General features: G+C 36.0%; 1 protein-coding gene across 2 annotated transcripts in view; it reads left to right on the top strand.

Annotated features, from left to right (window-relative positions):
- The window catches only part of ARHGAP42 (Rho GTPase activating protein 42), a 140,115-nt gene that overhangs the window by 103,209 nt on the left and 17,830 nt on the right, over positions 1–19,076 (top strand). For both annotated transcript variants that reach the window (XM_068181452.1, XM_068181451.1), the window contains 11 exons: positions 1,096–1,200; positions 4,574–4,703; positions 6,552–6,652; positions 8,949–9,058; positions 9,849–9,927; positions 10,781–10,820; positions 12,325–12,387; positions 14,194–14,268; positions 14,949–15,033; positions 16,254–16,312; positions 17,091–17,196. In XM_068181452.1, coding sequence (XP_068037553.1) covers positions 1,096–1,200; positions 4,574–4,703; positions 6,552–6,652; positions 8,949–9,058; positions 9,849–9,927; positions 10,781–10,820; positions 12,325–12,387; positions 14,194–14,268; positions 14,949–15,033; positions 16,254–16,312; positions 17,091–17,196 — 953 coding nt within the window. The remainder of the gene's footprint in view (positions 1–1,095; positions 1,201–4,573; positions 4,704–6,551; positions 6,653–8,948; positions 9,059–9,848; positions 9,928–10,780; positions 10,821–12,324; positions 12,388–14,193; positions 14,269–14,948; positions 15,034–16,253; positions 16,313–17,090; positions 17,197–19,076) is intronic.

Below are 19,076 nucleotides of genomic sequence, written 5' to 3'. Positions count from 1 at the left end.
GAAAATATAAGCATAGTAAAAACGACATCTTTACGCTATTCCACTTACAGTAATGTATGGTACTGGTAACACAAAGCAAGCCCATTAAATATGAACGATGGCATTTTTGTTACCCGAGTCTAGAGTACTTCAGTAGTCAATGAAGAGAGATAAATGTTTCTATTGGATCATTCATCCCATCCTGAGAGAGAAGTCTTAAAAAGGGAAAAGAATTATGCTCTGGAATACCTGTGGTTCTTTACTGAGGCAGAAGACAGCCTGGACAGCCAGTTACTTAGCCCAGATGATAACGGTGTATTGTACTAATGCAAATATTTTTTATTTTTAAAACTTCTGTTATTGTAAATCCAAGTTAATTTTTTTCTGTTTTCTTTTTTTTTTTTTAAGCTAAATTATATATACCAAGAAAGCAGTCCATGATAAGAAATTAAATGCTTGTTACTTAACAGCAGGTAGGGTGACTTTTAGCAATGTCAAAACACTTTTAAAATTTAAAGCAGAATAAGTTAGGAGGCTTTTAAAACTAAGAGATGGCGGGAATGCATTAATTAAAGAGCTAAAATTTAGTGGCACCTTTTACTACTTGAATATTGTTTTAAAGCAAACTTTAAAAGGACTTTTCAACTGGATATATGCAGACCACAGTGGTTCTGTTGGAGTCAGTCACAGACATACCAGATAGAGTTTGCATTTTGCTCAGAGCAGGAAGAAATAGTCTGGGTTTCTTGTGTAGTGCTAACCTATCCAAAACACACTTTCTAGATTTTCATTTAAGAAAAATAGGTCATAGACCAAGCAATTGCTATGAAGAAAGTGAAAGAATATTTTGAAGAAATAACACTTGAACTCTGAAATTTTAAACTTGGAAAATGCACACCAACAAAAACTTCAGCTGAAACACTGGATAAAATGACTAGGATAGTGAATTAAATTATTGTGGAAATTACAACTTTGTGACACAAAAGCATGTATAATATTTCTCTATCTTAAGGTCTCATCATTGATTCCTTCTCAGCAAAACTTTGCTTTTGAGTGTAAAAGCACAGTGTTCCAGGAGTTAAAAATATGTAATGCTTCTCAATTTTACCTTTTCAGCTCTTGGCCTTTCTTCAAGGATTATTTACATTTTACCATGAAGGATATGAACTGGCTCAGGAGTTTGCACCATACAAGCAGCAACTGCAGTTCAATTTGCAGAATGTAAGGATGATTTTTGTTTCCATAATTTAACTTTTTAATTTGCTAATTTCAGTTCAGGATTTTAAAGTAGACTTATAGCACTTTATTGAAATTCTTAATCTTGCAATGTTTTAGTAAGCTGAAATCAAATTCATATACAAATAGTTAAAATTATTTTTATAAGGTTAATGTAATTAAGATTCCTGATAACAAATAACTTTGGATAGTAAATCTGTGATTTCCAGATCAAAACTTTGAGAGCAAGAACAAGAAAAACAGGACAGCAACTAAGTTTTTATTAGAAAACACAGTGGTCCAGATAGATTTAAACTTGTATAAAGCTTTCTTGAGAATGAGGCCTGTCTTCTGGACTAAGTGGAGGTACCAAAAATGTTCCAACTGGTATAGAATGATACAGTTTATCCTGCTGTTTGCTAACTTCCCACTGTATATAAAGCAATCTTGGGGAGCCGTTTTCTGGGTGTTCTCTATACCATTACAGTATAGGTAGGACCTTCCTCCATGGTGAGCAGCTCTTGTGAGCATTGAGTTTCACCAGAAGAGAGAATCTCTTTTTTGTGTAGAGAGTTACACTCAACTGAGCAGATGAATCTTTTGCTGTAAATTGGTCTGAATTTGGTAGTCAGAGCCATACAAGATCCCATTTTGGGCACACACTGCCCAAAAAAATCCATAGCTATGAAGTCATGACTACTTTATAAAAGTATATACTTGTTTCACTGTGTAATTCAGATATTATACTTCCAAAGACATACAAATAATTACAAAATATACTTACAAATAAGTAAGTACTCACTTTGCTTTTAAGCAAAACTTACACACTGCTTTTAAGGCAAAAAGTGAACTTGTTAGTATTGGACAAGCCCCACATATTTTTCCTGACAAGTAACATCAAAGTCCAGAAAAATTTTTTTTAAAAAGTTAAGACCACTTCATTCTTTCAAGAAAAGACACATACCACAAATTTTTGTAGCTCCATCTTCCCTTTTGCATCTATTGTTCATATATATAGATCCCATTTAAAATACTGCTTGAGGAAATAAAGCTAAACCTCCTAGATTATTAACCTTTTCCTTTTGGATCAAAATGCAAATGGTCTCTGAGCATCCCAACCGCTTGTCCTTTCCAATTTTGTGTTTTCCACGTTGTTTGCTACTAAGACACTTTTAGATAAAGACACAAGGGGTCAGTGTTGTTGCACAGCAGTTTCACTGAAAGAGTGAAAAACGTGCTTCAGTCGATATTTACTTACTTTAATATGGCAAGTTCTGAAAGGAGCATGAGTTCACAGCACAGACCAAAAGTGGCATTGTAAGTAATCATACATTTCTTCTACGCATGTCTCTACAGAAGCAAAAATATTAAAGGATTTTTTTCAATTTCAATGTTAATTAAGAAATAGATTTAATGTTTTCCAGCTATTATATCAGCACAACTTGAAGTTGTAAATAGATTACAGAGGTACATAGAGATGTGAAGTTAGGCAGAAGGATCAATGTATTTTTTTAATTATATATCAGAAAACATATGCATGAAGGTAGAGTGGCGATCAGTACATCACTCAGTCCTGTTACTCAGCAGTATAAATTCTGGCTCCAGATCTAGATCCACAGCATCACACAGCCAGCTGGGTTCTCTATGTACTTGTCATTGAGAGCATCACCCAAAATCAGATTGAAGTGAAATAATTTATATGGGTAAAGGCAAACTGAGGACAAGAAGAAGTGCATTCAGCCTGTCTGTAGCTGTCAAAAGTACTCTTCTCCATTGCATTGTGTTTTCAAGTCTTGAAAAATAGTTTACCTGAACTGCTGTTTCTCTTCTTAAAAATGTTCTACAGGTTAGAGCAGGAGCAGTAACAGCTGTAGAAGAGTAGTAGCAGACCAGCAGCTCTTAACAGGTCCCCCATGTTCTAAAATGACCTGTTGTCACTTTAGATGTCTCAGCTGGCCAGTGGCGTACTTGGTGTGTCCATTTGGCTTTGGTTTCTGTGATTTGATTCAAAGACCTCGCTGCTTAAAAGTAGCAATTAAAAACTTAATAGATAGAGACAAGCTCTTAAAATGGGGACATTCCTTCAGTGGCATGTCCTTCTTGAAGGTCTCAAAATGACCTCTCTTAAATTTGGTCTAAACTGATACTTCTTCTGAAGGATGTAATCTGAAAAGTTCAGATTAGAATTTTACCTCCCTCTCTAATAATAGTGTTTGTCTTCAAGACCAAGATTAAGTATGTATACTTTTATACTATTGTGCAACTAACTACACAAATGGCCCATGAAAAAGGGGAAGTATTCACTGGTGTAGTGAGAGTCCTGACAGTATCTTTCTGACTACTGAGGATTCGAGTCCATAGATGATTCTGTAGAAACATTACAAAAATCTTTATTCTTTTCTTTGACCTATAGGAACAGTGTTCAATATCTGCTACTTAATCAATCAAAGCTCTGGCATCTTGCAATAATTGTCTTCTGCTGTCCCATGCTAGGTGCATGGAGGGAAACCCTAGCTTCACTGAAATTCACTAAGAACAAGTAGCCATTTATATGCATATAGATATAAGAAAATACAGAAAACACACCTTGGCACCATAATTGTTTGCTTTCCTACATGCCTGGGTAAACACATGATATTTAGGACAGACACACTTCTTCCAGGCTTTTGGCACAGTTCTGCCACTTGTGAGCTGTTTCTTACCTCGAATTTTTTTTTATACTGAACTGTCGTGTTTGCCAGGTCAAAACTTGTTCATGGCAGTGCCAGTAACCTGACTATTCTAAGCAGCAGCACATGTGGTATCACTGCAGATATGGATACACAGAAAATTTGTCTCTTCCCTGTGTAGAACCTGCAGCTGTCTGGACTCATTAACCTGGTTTTAACCCAAACCAGTGTTTTCTGCACTGTGCTTAAAGTGCTTCAGTGGGTCTTACTACTTCAGGTTTAGGGCTAAGCTGTTAGCAGCTTCTAGTTTAGTCAGATATCTGTCTGAGAATCCCAGAGTGTACCAAGAGAAAGCCTGTATCTGTCTGCAAAATACTGTGTAAGCATACTTAAGGATATGAAATGACCTCCTGTCTGAGGTTAGTGACCTGCAGAAAGAGGAATTGTGCTATTCTCAGCTATGCTTTCCTTACATTTGTGTGCCTAAGTTGATTTCTTCATTACTATGTTAATCCTAGGCTGATAGCAGTGAAGATTATTATTTGTTATTGCATTTTTTCCCTTTTCCCCCCTTTTATGTCTCTGGCAAATGCTTTTGTTGGTCTCCAATACAGTTTCCATGGCATTATTTGTAATTAGTTGTTCATTGTTATTTTAGTACTTGCATGAGATAATGTGGGGTTTTGTTTGTTTCCTTTTCTGGGTATTAGACTCGGAATAACTTTGAAAGCACTAGGCAGGAAGTGGAGAGACTCATGCAGAGAATGAAATCAGCCAACCAAGATTACAGACCACCAAGTCAATGGACAATGGAAGGCTATCTCTATGTGCAGGAGAAACGTAAGTACAACAAGGAAGGTCTGTGCTGTTGTTTGCCCCGGTGGTTGACTGGTAGCAAGCTCTGCTCTGGCTGGCTGCCCTGCACCTTGCTGCAAACTCCCAGCACTCTGCTTTGGCTCCCTTCTGTTTCCTGTACTTTCCCTGCCTGAACAGGGCCTTTAGTTCAGCCATCAGGAGCACCTTGTACCAGAGACCTCCAATGACCCAACCATCTTAAATGAACATGTGCTTAATGGAAATCAAAGATATAAGAAAAGGTCATCTGAGTACCATCTTACCATAGTTAACCACAGCTAGTTTTATCCTCAGTAGTGCTGAAAGTTTTAAGAACACAGTCTATTTTTTAATTGATTAATAATCATAAAAGAAATCTGTGTTAAGTGTAAGTTACACTGAGCTGTGCTAATGGGGGAGGGAGAAAAGGAGTGAAGCACCGGGCACATGCTGTGCTTCATTAAATAGTGAAAGGCCAGCTTGACATCTTCTCACTGAAAAGAAATTTTTATTCTGGATTAATAGGGTCTGTAATCACTGTGTAGTGGGAAAGGTACTAGTTGTATAATTCCTTGTCATGCAAGTTTACTTGCCTACAAGCCTTATCCTATAGGTTCTGGTGTAATTGTGAGCAACTGGGTTAAATGTCTGGTCTTCTTGAGAGTAAATTTTGTATATATTTATTACTGATATGCATGGTAGTAAATATAGTTGGTTTTTTTTTTAATGGCATTAGGCCATAAATTGTTTTCTTTCAGATAGATGGACAAGAGTAACAAGCTTAAAGTTGCAACACAGGTGTCTAGCTACAATTTTCTAATGAAAAAAGGTGACTTTTTAACTCATCTAAAACTGCTTTGAGAGTGCTCACCCATCCTATAATGTGCTAAAGAGATAATGAATTGCCATCAGAGGAAAAATTGATTCCAAATAATTACAGATTTTGTTATGCTAAGTGAAGATAACTTAAAATATAGGAGCAGAACAGCTAACTTCTGAGGTTACATAACTATTTAAATTTTCGATTCATTACTTTACTTTCTTCCAGAACACGGGCAATAGGAGAGCTTTCTTAAAGTCAGCGTAACAGACCGTATAAATTTCCACAGCTAGGTTTCTGGATTGACAGACATCTGACTTACGTGACTGTTTCATTCTCTCATATAACCACCACCTTTGTGGGTACATTGAGAAGACAAAACCTGTGTATCTATAGTAAAACTATTAGAGTTTTTTTTTTTTTTCCCAACATTTTTATTTATTTCTTCACATTAAAAAAAAAAAAAAAAAACACAACTAAAATTAAAAAAAAAAAAATTAAAATACCATTTTTAAAAGTCAGGGTTCTTTCTTTTTGTCTTGGTTCCAGACAGGACAGGGTTAATTTTTGCAGTAGCCAGGAGCTGGCCATTACCAGGTCCTTACTCAATACCACCTCATCATTTTCTGGGGATAGGGGAAGGGATCATTTCTGGGTCCCAAAGGTGGCAGAGGGAGCGCTCAGATACTGTCAGGTGTCTGTATGTGGTGAGCACTCACATTTGCCTCTTGTACACTTTGGTATTAATATTGTTGAAAACTTCTCAGGTCTGTTCTTGCATTTTTCCTGCCTTGTTACCATAATAGAATGCTGCTATCCATCCAGTTGCCAAAGAAAGTCAGTCTGCTGGAACTTTATTGGGCAAGATTATCAAGCTGCAATATTTGAAAATTATACCGGAACAACATGTTCAGATTAAAAAATAAGGAATAGGCTGCATGTAGATGCTACTATATTTCATTTTTCTACTCTAATTCCAACTGTAATAGTGGTAAAATGACAATTACTTTTGATATTATCTCCCTTTGCTCTAGGACCCCTTGGATTTACATGGGTAAAACATTACTGCACTTACGACAAAGGAACAAAAACTTTTACAATGAGTATAGCTGAAACAAAATCTGGTGGAAAAGTGGTGAGTTACTTGTACATGAATACGTACATGAGCTGTATAGTCCTTTTTTATAAAGCATTTAAGAACAGCTAAAAGAAAAAAATGCAAACAGATGAGGCTGATCTCATAGGTGAAGCAGTGCATGTATCATATAGCATGGATAAATATTTAAGTAATATTTCTTTTAAAACATATTTAAATCACATATTAAATAACTTCTCTAAAGTGGTGGTTGTAAATGCATATGAAATTTATCACATTTGCACAGAATCATAGAATGGATGAGGTTTGGAAGGGGGCTCTGGAGATCTCTAGTATAAACTCAATTCAGCATCAACCAGAACAGGTTGGTGAGGTCTGTGTCCAGTCAGGTTCTAGATATCTCAAAGGATGGAGCACTTTATGAGCAATCTGTTCCAGTGTTCAACCACTATAAAAACTTATTCTAAAGTTCAAATACTTTTCCTAAGTTCAAATACAAATTACTTGTATTTGTGTTTGTGCCCATTGACCCTCGCCCTTCTACTTGGCACCACTGAGAAGAATCTGACTCAGTCTACTTTCCTTCCCATGAGGTATCTGTAGATTAGTCACTGATGTGATCCCTCTTCCCCAGACCAAACAGTCCCAGCTCTCTCAGTTTCTCCTTATATGACAAATCACAGGATCTTCCAGGTTGGAGGAGACCTTCAAGGTCATCTAGTCCAACCATCAGTGTAGCACCACCATAATCACCCCTAAACCATATCCCCATGTGCCACATCCAGGCTCTTCTTCTATACTTTCAGAGATGGTGACTCCACCTGGTTTACTTATTTCAATGCCTAACCACTCTTCCAGTGAAAATTTTATTTTTAATACCTAATCTGAACCTCCCCTGGCACAACTTAGGCTTCTCCCTCATGTTCTTTCACTGAAGATGTGGCAGAAGAGACTGACCCCCACCTCACAAAGGCTCCTTTCTGGTAGTTGTGTTCCAAGTCTTTAATCACCTTTGTAGCCTTTAGCTGGACTTGTTCTAGCACATCACTGCCTCTCTTGTACCAGGGAGCACTGGGCATAGCATTCCAGGTGTCCCTCACCAGTGTTGAATGGAGGGTGAGGATCTCTTTCCTCCACTTGCAGGCAGTACCCTGCCTGATGCCTCCCAGGAAGCTGGTTGCCTTCTTTGCAGCAACATCACATTGCTGACTCATGGTCACCTTGTTGCCCACCAGAACCTGAAATTCCTTTTCTGCCAAGCTGCTCTTTATCCTGTCAGTCTCATCCTGTCCTGGTGCCTGGGCTAATTGCTATTCATGCTGAACAGTATTGACCCCATGGGCATACCACTGGCTGCAGCTGGACTTCTGTTGTGAGTCCACCTCACCATCTCACCCATATTTCACCTGTACTTGTCCATGAGGATGTAGTAGGACGTAGTGTCGAAAGCATGGCTAATGTTGAGAAAAACAATATTCATTGTTTTTCCATCATACACTGAGCCATCCAACACACTGTAGAGGGCTATCAGGTTGATCCTGTATGATTTTTCCTCTATTAAATTCATGCTGACTGCTTCCAGTTATCTTTCTGCCCTTAATATGTTTAGAAATGCTTTCTATGATTATTCACTTCATCACCTTCCCAGGGATAAAGCTGATGCCTACTAGCCTATAGTTGCCCATAAGATGTGAGGCCTCAGGTTGCATCAGGGGAGGTAGGTATTACAAAAAATTTCTTCACCAAGAGGGTTGTCAAGCAGTGAAACAATCTGCCAGGGAAGTAGTTGAGTCACCAAACCTGGAAGCATTTAAAAGATGTGTAGATGGTTTAGTTGTGACCTTTTCCAAGCTGAATGGTTCTATATCCTTCTCCTTGCTCATTTTGAAGACAGGAGTGACTGTCTTCAGACAGAAGTGATTTGCTTCCTCCCATTCCTCAGAATCCCCAGTTGTGTCAGCCTTGCCATCATTATAGCAATGTCTCACGATCATGGTGGCCAAAGTTGAGAGTTAGTCAGCTTAATTCTTCAGAAATCTTTTTATCTGCATGTGAGAGTTGGCAGAATTACATGATTTTCATCCTAACATGCATGTAATCAAGTTGTATACACACGTGTTTGTAAGATTTGAATTTAGGGAATTTCCTGAAATATAATGGTTAACAACTATAAGATAGAAAGCTATTAAATGTAGTCTTAATATAGAGGAAAAATATTCCTAAATAATCCCTATGTTAAGACATGTTCTTTGGACTGCTCATGCAGTTAAATTTAAGATGAAGCCAAGGTGTATAAGTGTACTGCCTGTGCTAATTCCATTTTGTTGTTTTGTAGAATGGCCTTGTCACAAGCTCACCAGAAATGTTCAAGCTAAAATCTTGCATCAGGAGAAAGACAGATTCAATTGACAAACGTTTCTGTTTCGATATTGAAGTATTTGAGAGGTTTGTTTCCGTTGCCTTAACAATTTGAAAATAATTACAGCTAATAGATAATAATTAGTCCTGTAGTAGGAACACATGTTTACCAATATATTTGTATACAGCAAAACTAGGCTTTCAAGACTTAGTACTTCTTTGTTCAGACCTGGTTTTCTAATTAAATTCACTACACAGAATATGTGTTGTCTTTACTACATGATGTTTGCATGCAGATACACTATGGATTCTTATGGAACTTGCAGCAAAACTGACTATCCTCTTTTAGAAACAGATCATAAATATTTTTATAAATATTTTATAAATACTTGTTAATAAGCATATTCTGTACACATCTCTATTACTTTCAGAAATGTATGGTAATACTTTTTTTTTCTTGAAAATTATGTCCACAGTTTTTTTTTTCCACTTATTCCTGGATATTATTATTATATCAGATACATGAGAATAGATTTCCTGTATTTAAGATACAGGTATGCAGTATTTGTAGAAGTTTTTTTTTTCCAATCTTGGGAATAAAGAGAAATATTGAATTAATTTTTGTGTTAAAATATGATAAATAGACTGACTTTTGTAGTTGCTCTCCTAAAAATTGTTTTATGACTGTTAGCAAACTTCTAAAAAAGCAGATGTGTATTATATCTAGCTCAGAACTATCCTGTTATATCAGAAGCTCTGATACAACTTTCTCTAACTTCTGTCTGTCTTTTATATATTCACATCACTATGCATGTGGATTCTGACTTTGGATACTTTTTGAGAAAAACAGTAACTCCAATGAATGTGTTTTTGACAGACCTGGAATCATCACACTACAAGCTTTTTCAGAATCCAACCGAAAACTTTGGCTTGAAGCTATGGATGGAAAGGAACCAGTAAGGATGTTTTTTAATTTTCATTTTACAGTTTTCTGGATCACATATCACAGAAAGAAGCTAGTATACATTTCAGATACTCTGTTGCAATACCAACAAATAGAGTTTGTTTCTTTGTGAGACACTAATGCAAGTACATAGTGAGAATAACTACAAAGTAGAAAAGTAGATTTATTGGTTTAAACCTACATTTATATGTATCATTATTTTATGTTAGGATATTTAAAGTAATACTATTTTAAGTAACACCATAGCATATTGTCTGATAGGATTCGTGGTTCAGGTAACATATGTGAAGTGGTTGTTAATACAGTGGTGAAGAACAGCCATCTTTTGGGCACTTTCATGGAATAAACAATTAGTACCATCTCAAAAGGCATTGCAGAGAGCAGAAACATATATTGAAAGCTACTGAGAGACAGGCTTGTCTGAGTTTTCTTCCCACTATTTGTGCTCTTAAATTAGTTACAGAATGAGACTGATGTCAGACCTGTATCTGATAGGAAAAGAACGGCTGATCCGTTTTATGAGCTCTATTAGTGTTTTTACATGCTTCTTGTTGGCCTGAACAAGTACAGGAATTATAATCACAAGCTGGTTTGAAATTTAACTCATCTGGACTCAGTAAATCTGATTTCCAGTGCATTAGTGGCATTATGGTAGCACAGAGGTGTAACCCAGCTGTGTGCTGGAGCAGTAAATGTCAAGAGATCACGAAAGGCAAGGTTGGGATTTCCCTATCAGCAATCTAGTACACAGCATGTTGCAACTTCTCACAAACCTGGCAATAAAGGATTTAAAACACAAACTTTGTCCTATTGCATTGTTGTTGTTTTGTTTTTTTTTTTTACAGATCTACACACTGCCAGCCATTATTAGCAAGAAGGAAGAAAGTAAGCTCTTCATGTTGAGTTGCCATATCTTGCTAGATTTCTGTAATGTTATAGTTTCTTGATATATGTGTGGGAGAAAGAGATTACTTTATATTTTAGTTCTGTTGCTATGGAATAACTTGGTTGGTTATCTAAACTTTCCCTGGCACAACTTGAAGCCATTTCCTCTTGTCCTATTGCTTGTTACTTAAGATAAGAGGCTGACCCCCACCTGGCTACACCCTCCTTTCAAGCAGTTGTAGAGAGTGATGAGGTCTCCCCTGAGCCTCCTTTTCTTCAGGCTGAACACCCCCAGCTCCCTCAGCTGCTCCTCACAGGACTTGTGCTCCAGACCCTTCCCCAGCTCCGTTGCCCTTCTCTGAACACGCTCCAGCCCCTCAATGTCTTTCTTGCAGTGAGGGGCCCAGAACTGCACACAGGATTGGAGCTGTGGCCTCACCAGTGCTGAGTACAGGGGGACGGTCACTGCCCTACTCCTGCTGGCCACACCGGTGCTGATCCAGGCCAGGATGCCATCGGCCTTCTTGGCCACCTGGGCACACCCTGGTTCATGTTCAGCTGCTGTTGACCAGCACAGCCAGGTCCTTTTCCATCTGGCAGCTTTCCAGCCACTGCCCTCAGCCTGTAGCACTGCCTGGGGTTGTTGTGACCCAAGTGCAGGACCCAGCACTTGGCCTTGTTGAACCTCATACAGCTGGCCTTGGTCCATCACATCTTTTTAATTTTAGGTGTATATGTACCTGTTAGACATACACTGAGTAGCAAAATTAGTGCATTTAAAGGTTCTATGAGATTTGTGTGCATAATTGTATTAACACTGCATTAACGCATTGGTTATTAGCACAAATATGTAAAAATAATTTAAATAATATATCTCAGAGAAAGAGATTTGTAAAATTTGGACATAGATCTTCACTGGAGGTATATTTAAGACTTTGAAAATCTGAAATTTAAGTCACTCTGTTTTTTTATATGATGGTGTTTATTTTAATGGTGACAAATATGCTGTTTTAAGATCTTTATTTAGGTAGTTAGAGCAGTGAGTATTGAAGATGCAACATTAATGAGAAGTACAATCACTTGAAATAAGATGACTGATTAAACTCAGTAACAAGGATTGATCTCCTACATTAATTTTATGAGTGATTATGTGCATGTTCAGGGAACAAAGAATATTGTTATATTAAAAACAATTCATATATTCTGTTAATAATGTAGGTCCTGGACTCTTAGAAGCATTTTGCTCAGCAGCGTTCAACTGTGTCTTTAGAGAAGCTACTCATTGCTGAGAAAGACAGTAGAATATTAAGCTTCTAATGGTACAGAGTGACTACAAAGTTGGGTTGTGAATGCTATGGATGTATCTACAAAGAGCCTGTTACAGGAGAAGTATTATAATGTAATGGATAACTGTGTATTAGCCCTCCTTGACTAGTGTGTGAGTGTAGCTAAACAGAATATTTTGTATATTGATGTTGGAAATTAATTACTTTTTTTTTTATAGTGTTCTTAAATGAAGCGGGTTTCAACTTTGTGAGGAAATGTATTCATGCTGTGGAAACAAGAGGTGTGTATTAAACCACAAAGAAGGTATTAGATGGTTGTGACTTTTTTTCTAAAATATGGCTTTTTTAAAATTCTACGTGTTTTACATCTGTGCTTTGTTTGAAGTGTATCCATTGTTTGGTTTGGCCTTTTCATACTTTATCTAAGTGCATTGCACTCCAAATTGTTGTCTTCAGTTCCACCAACAATTCTTAACATATTTGAGATTTTTAAACTTTTTTCTGTAATTTCTTGTTGATTAGATAGCTTAATACACAGTTACACACATCTTTAGTCTTTCCTTTGTGTGCACTGACTTAACTTTTCTTTTGATACAACTGTAGGGAGTCTCAGCTCCCAACTTTGGTTTCAGGTGTGAAATCTGAAGACCCAAAAATGACATCAATCAACATTCTCTGCTGGTACATCTGTTTTTTTGCAGAGTATAACTCCTATCATTTTATTCACTAATGTTGTACATTGTTTATTTTTTTTAATGTTTAACAGCATTTAATGTTTAGCAACACTCATTTTTGTTAGTGGGAGTGTAAAAAAAGGAAGTAATAATCACTCTGCTGGGGAGGTGGTATCTAACAAGTCACAGTAAGTTTTAAATGGAGAGTTACAGCTATATCATCACCTATAAAATTAGATGGCCTTTTCCTGAGATGTCAGTGTGCAGATCTTTTCTAATCCAAATGCGTTCTCTGTGCAACTTTGAGCTCAACTTGAATTCAGTTTCTCAGCCAGCAATGTTATCATTGTTGAGTCACTGCTGACTCAGAGCTTGCATTGTTTTCTGGGGCAGGGAGGGTGAAAGAGGGTTTCAAAACAAAATACTTAGTTTATCTAAGTGAGATCAGATTTAGGAATTTTGTTTTCAAAGGAAAAGTAGACAATTTTAAATGTTAAGAATTGAAGTGGGGAGAATGGAGGACATTTAAACCCTACTGTTTTTAGAAGTCAGTTAAAAATAATAAAATAATCATGATTGAGATAATCAAATAAGTCTTAAGCTGCACCAAGGGAAATATAGATTGGATATTAGGAAAAAGTTTTTTACAGAAAGGGTGGTAAAGTGTTGGAATGGTCTGCCTGGGGAGGTGGTGGAGTCACCATCCCTGGATGTGTTTAAAAGAAGACTGGATGTGGTACTCGGTGCCATGGTTTAGCTGAGGTGTTAGGGCATGGGTTGGACACGATGATCTTGAAGGTTTCTTCCAACCTAGTGATTCTGTGTTCTAAATACTGTATTCTGAATGTCACTCTATAATATTATTTGTTATTATTATTATCTGTGCTATTAAAAAGGTCCTGGCAATTATAACTGGCAACACAAATTCTCAACTGATGTGTTAGAACAATATACAGTGTATGTTTTTGTTTTCATATAAATGTCAGTCACATCTTATTTGAAAGGGATTATTGTCTAAGCAAACGTAGATGCGTGGTAATTCCACTGACATCTAGGTGATATAAACTTGTTGATGTGTTATGTGTTTTAAGACTGTTTTTAGGTCTTATTTTTCACTTTTCCTAGCCATCACCTAGTTGTTTGCTAATATGGGTCATTTCTATGCAGAAGGGTTCTGTTAATGTAAAATTATGCTTAGTGTATGGTATGGTGTGGACTCAGTGGAATGAATTTGTTAATATCACACAAGAGATTGCAGTAGGGTAAAGCAGTACTTAAGAATGTAATGGTACAGTTTTTCATAAATACATTTAGATGTTTTGAAAACATACACCAAGAATGCATCAGCATATATTGAAATAAACATATTTTCATTATTTTAGTTTTTTTCATCTACTTGTTTTCCCAATGTAGGTATTACAATCCTGGGGCTGTACAGAATAGGTGGTGTAAATTCCAAGGTGCAAAAGCTGATGAATACCATATTTTGTAAGTATCTGAAGTAAACTTTTGTTATTGTGCAGTGTGTTTGCTGTGATCCCTTTTGCGTCAACTGCTGTGCTCAGAAGAGTATGTCACAATATTCAAATTTTGTATGTGCACTGGCTGCCACTGAATTGAGTTTGCACTCTTAAAATGAGTGATTCATCTGCAGTTTATTGTGTTCATTAGTATTCACTTGTACATGTTACACATGAGCAAAATTACTAATAAAAATGCTTTTCTTCTTCTGGCTTTAAAGTTCTATTTATTGATATGTATTTGGCTTGTTCCACAAGTTCTCCACAGCTTAGTTCCATAACACGTCATGGCTCACCTTAATAGACACTTGTTCCAGTCTTTCACTTTTCTTGCTAATTGATCTCTCTGGTGCTTTTGTTTGCATGTCTAAGACAAATGAATTAGCAATTCTCTGAGGACTTAGGCTTACTCAACACTTTGATACAGTGCATAGTTAATGTTTATGGTTACTAAATATGAGCACTGAATTTATTTTTATTTATAGTTTGGCAGAGATGAAAATGTTTAAATTTATCAGATTGATGGTTAGTCTAGCTAATAAATAATTAGTTGAGCTAAATGGCTGATCTAGTAGCTTCTGTTCTGCTGCTTTTCTAGTTAATATGTTAGTCAAACTGTAACAAAATCCTAATTCAAATTTCTACCAGCTCCTAAATCACCTCCTGATATGGATATTGATATGGAAATTTGGGACAATAAAACAATAACAAGTGGACTAAAAAACTACCTCAGGTAAGTATGATCCCACACAGTTTCAGTATTCCTTTTCTGGCCCATTAATTTTTGGTTTGTTAATATTTCTTGGATACATTTCTTGTATCCATTGCCATGGTAATAAATGAGTATTTTATTATCATGCTTAATATTTCTGTGATTATGTATAATAAGACATACCTTACACCTTTTTAAGATAATCCTGCCATATATAGCCCTAAATCCAATTAATTGCATGTTTTTATTTTTTTTTTTAATTTTAACCACAAAGCATGTTGTGCTGAGTCTTTTCTTTGTGAATCCCTTAAGTTGTGTACCATAAAATTTCATGACATTATGGCTGAATGAAAATCCCAGCAAAAGGATAGATTTTTTATCTTATGTTCTTAATATCTTCACAAATAAAATACCCCTCCTGTCATTTTTGTTGCTAAGAGGCAGAATATTCAAAAATTATGGTATTTCTGAGATAACTCTTTTGGATGTCAATATATAATGCTTAAAAGAGACATAATAAAAAGTATGCAACCCAGATGGTGGGTGTACATGCCTTCTACAAATCTAGATTTCCTATACAAGTCACCTAATAAAGGGCAGCATCAGAAATCACTACTTATCTGGAAAACGTGCCTAGGATTTATAGCAGAATGCTCATGTACATTTCATTGAAAAGACTGGCTTTGGCTGAATATATAATATAATACATCTTCAGAAGCACAAGTCGTAGCTACTATGTGAAATTAGGACATGAGTGAGCAAGCAGTAGCTGTGTGTTTGTGTCTGTAAGGCAGCTCACAGTCTGCCTTTCAGAGGATGACTTTCTTAAGATCTCTCAGATCAGAATTTCAGTCCTAAATTTCATCTTATTTTTCTTTCTTGGGCAAAATGTTGCTTCTGCAGCCCGTTATACAATGTCTATGTTATACCAGCTGTATGCCATGTTATACCAGCTGTATTTACTCCCATCCTACAATATGGAAGACAGGAAACATTGAGGCTCTGTGATCAAGTAACATTTTCCTTATTAACTTATATGGTGACAGCAGATTCAATTCAAATTGATTTTCAGACACTAAACATGACTGAGTTTTATACTACTTGTAATCGGTCACCACTGAATTGAATTTCCTAGGACCAATGGAGCATTGTGCAGATGTTGAGGGCTATCATAATCACTCTCATAAAACTTAGATTATGAGTCTGTTTTAAATTTAAAATTTGTTTTTTTTCACAATCAGGTGTCTTTCAGAACCACTGATGACTTTCAAGTTGCACAAAGATTTCATTGTTGCTGTTAGTAAGTAAAAACTAAAATTATAAATATGCTTTCATGAAAGTAGTATTATTTCTAACCCCTAATCTCCTCAGTCACTATCTTTACTTTTCTTCTTGCTCCAATATGCAGTGATCCAGCCCTCAAAACAGAGAAGTCACAGTAGATGAAGCTGTTCAGTGGTTTGTTCTGATCCTTTTAGTGGTTCTGTGTGACTGCCTCCTGCATGAAGTTTTGAACACTCATTTAGATGTTTGTTTCTTTCTTTGTTTTATATAGGCTTATAATTCTTTTGTAACATTCATCCCTCTCATCCAGAGACCTTTATTTTCCTAGCTTGCCTTGAGAAATCAGAAAGGTCAAATCTGAACTCCTTTTCACAAGTGAAGTAATTGGATACAGAGATAGCAGAGATCATTTTTCTAATGACTTCTGTTTAGAATTTGAAGATATTTCTCCATTTTCTCTTGTCTTGATAAGAATAAAAGACACAAAACAATTTTTGCTATTTAAATCTATATTTCTTAGATTAAATCTTAGACTTCACTGAAATAGTACATCAAGTCAATACTGCCATTGATTTGTTGGTTCCAGTATTGATAGTAATTGCTTTAGGCAAGTTACTTGAAATACAGATTTCACAGTGTAATAAATATAATCAAATTTTCCTCAGCATTTGAAAGCTAATTTTGTTTGGCTCCTCTTAATGCATGTTTGTGTTAGCATACAGGCACTGATGCCATTTGTAGTCACTTCTTAGCACATGTTCTGATTTATCAACAATTTGTTTTCTGTTTAATAGAGTCAGATGATCAGAACTACAGAGTTGAGGCAGTGCATGCACTTGTGCATAAATTACCAGAGAAGAACAGAGAGATGCTGGACATCCTTATTAAGCACTTGGTCAAGTAATTATTTTTTATTTTTCTCTTTGGTATTACTGTAATATGTTATCATTCCTGCTTTAAATTTGTCAGTGTTGCTTAACCCGTTCACTGTGTTGAAACAATGACACTCAAAGTTACATTTGATTTCTAAAATGCTGTGCTCAACTTAACTGGAATAATACTCTCTGCAGAAACAGAATAAAAACATTAAGTGTTACCAAGATGGCAAACTATGTTTATAAAATAAACCTAGTCAATGTTTTCATTCATGTTCTTACTACAGGACTTGTAACCAATTAAATGTAAGAAACATCTAACACTATGCCAAGGTTGATGGAAAACATTGTTTTGAATCTGTCTCAAAGTCCCAGAGTGTTTCAGGAATGAGACAGATTAGAAAGGAGATAGAATGAGATGGATGATATGATAATTCCTGTTCTTCATGTTTGATCTTACTTTTCTCTCTAGCAAGTCTAAAGTGTAGTATCACTTGAAAGCAGTAATTTGAAGTATTTTTATTTATATTTTTGATATCTACATAGATGTCCAACTTTTGACTCTCCTTTAATATTCTCTTGATTTTTAATTGTCAGATGGAAAACATTTTGCATTTCTTTAAATTAGTAGCCTTTTGTCTTCACAGAATTATACTTGGCATGTGCTGTGAGATAAAAAAAATAGAGAAGTTTTTATTCTCTTAGGTTTCTGTACATCTTTTGTTAGTTTTTTCTGGTATTTGCTCAATACTTTTGAATATGTATTACTGTTTCTGATTTAGGATGCTGTATAGTACATGTATCAGTCATCTGGGAATGTGAATAGTAAAACAATAGTTGTTCTGATAAGGCTCACATTTAGAAGACATGAGCTGAGTCCATGTTGTTTTCAGTCAATTTACTACATCCCAGAGGTTTTGCTTTTTTCATCACAGCTTGAGCTACAGGCTGCAGTAAGCTATCTACAGTGGAACCTAAAGCAGTTCTGCTTCCTGTTATAGAAATGAGAACTTTGAACATTTCTTTGACAGGAAATAATTTAGCCCTAAAAAAATGGTTTTAGCCCATTGTATCATTAGCCTCTGGAGAACTAGCACTATAGCAAGCTGCTGTAAATGCATTCATTGCAAAACCTGATTAGGCAGACTTTGCCTCTTGTTATACTTGGGCTGACACAGAGAGCCAGATGGAAAAAGGTTTTAAAAGTTTCTTTATTCACTGAATTGTTTAATTAACTAAAAAATACAATACCTACTCCTTTGGAACCCTCAAAAATAGGAAAGTACTTAATGAAGGATTAACAATATTGTAAAAGCTGCTTGTCTGGAATCTTCAAAATTAGAGGAATATATAAGCATAGGAACTGACTTATTTGTCGGTGCAGTTACTGTTAGGCAAGCATTACTCTCTTCCTTTCCTTTCTTTTCTCTTTATTCTCAATGTGATCTCAGATGCATTCCCAAAGGAAAGCTTACCTGTAGTATTCCCTTATTTAAGTGTTCTCTTTAACTTTTGCTTTTCTCATCTTTGTTGTGATTCTCATTTCATAGAGATGTAATCTTAATTTTACACTGAATGCCTTCAGTGCTTTTCTTTCCAACATAAAATTCACCCCTTCAAATTTCCATATAATTTGCCAGCTGTTGTTTATGCTAGCAATTCTAATGAGACTGAATTTAAAATTAGTCTCTTGAGTGTATTAGCCATCTTCCTCCCTCATCTTTTTCCTACCACTGTGTGGAGATTTTTCAAAGAACAAATAAATGGCAGGTAAAGTGCCTAATTTTATAGAAATGGGAAAACTTGGGGAAAAAAATCCAACCTCCTGTTTTCATCATTCTTTGGCTGCAAATCCAATTTCAAAGTGCATAATTCCTTCCCTATATTTCTTTTAGCTGTTCATTT

This window comes from Anomalospiza imberbis, chromosome 2 (genome assembly GCF_031753505.1).
Source record: "Anomalospiza imberbis isolate Cuckoo-Finch-1a 21T00152 chromosome 2, ASM3175350v1, whole genome shotgun sequence".
NCBI classification, from domain to species: domain Eukaryota; kingdom Metazoa; phylum Chordata; class Aves; order Passeriformes; family Viduidae; genus Anomalospiza; species Anomalospiza imberbis.
Note: the sequence above shows the minus strand (reverse complement) of the source record. Positions and strands in the feature narration are given on the sequence as shown.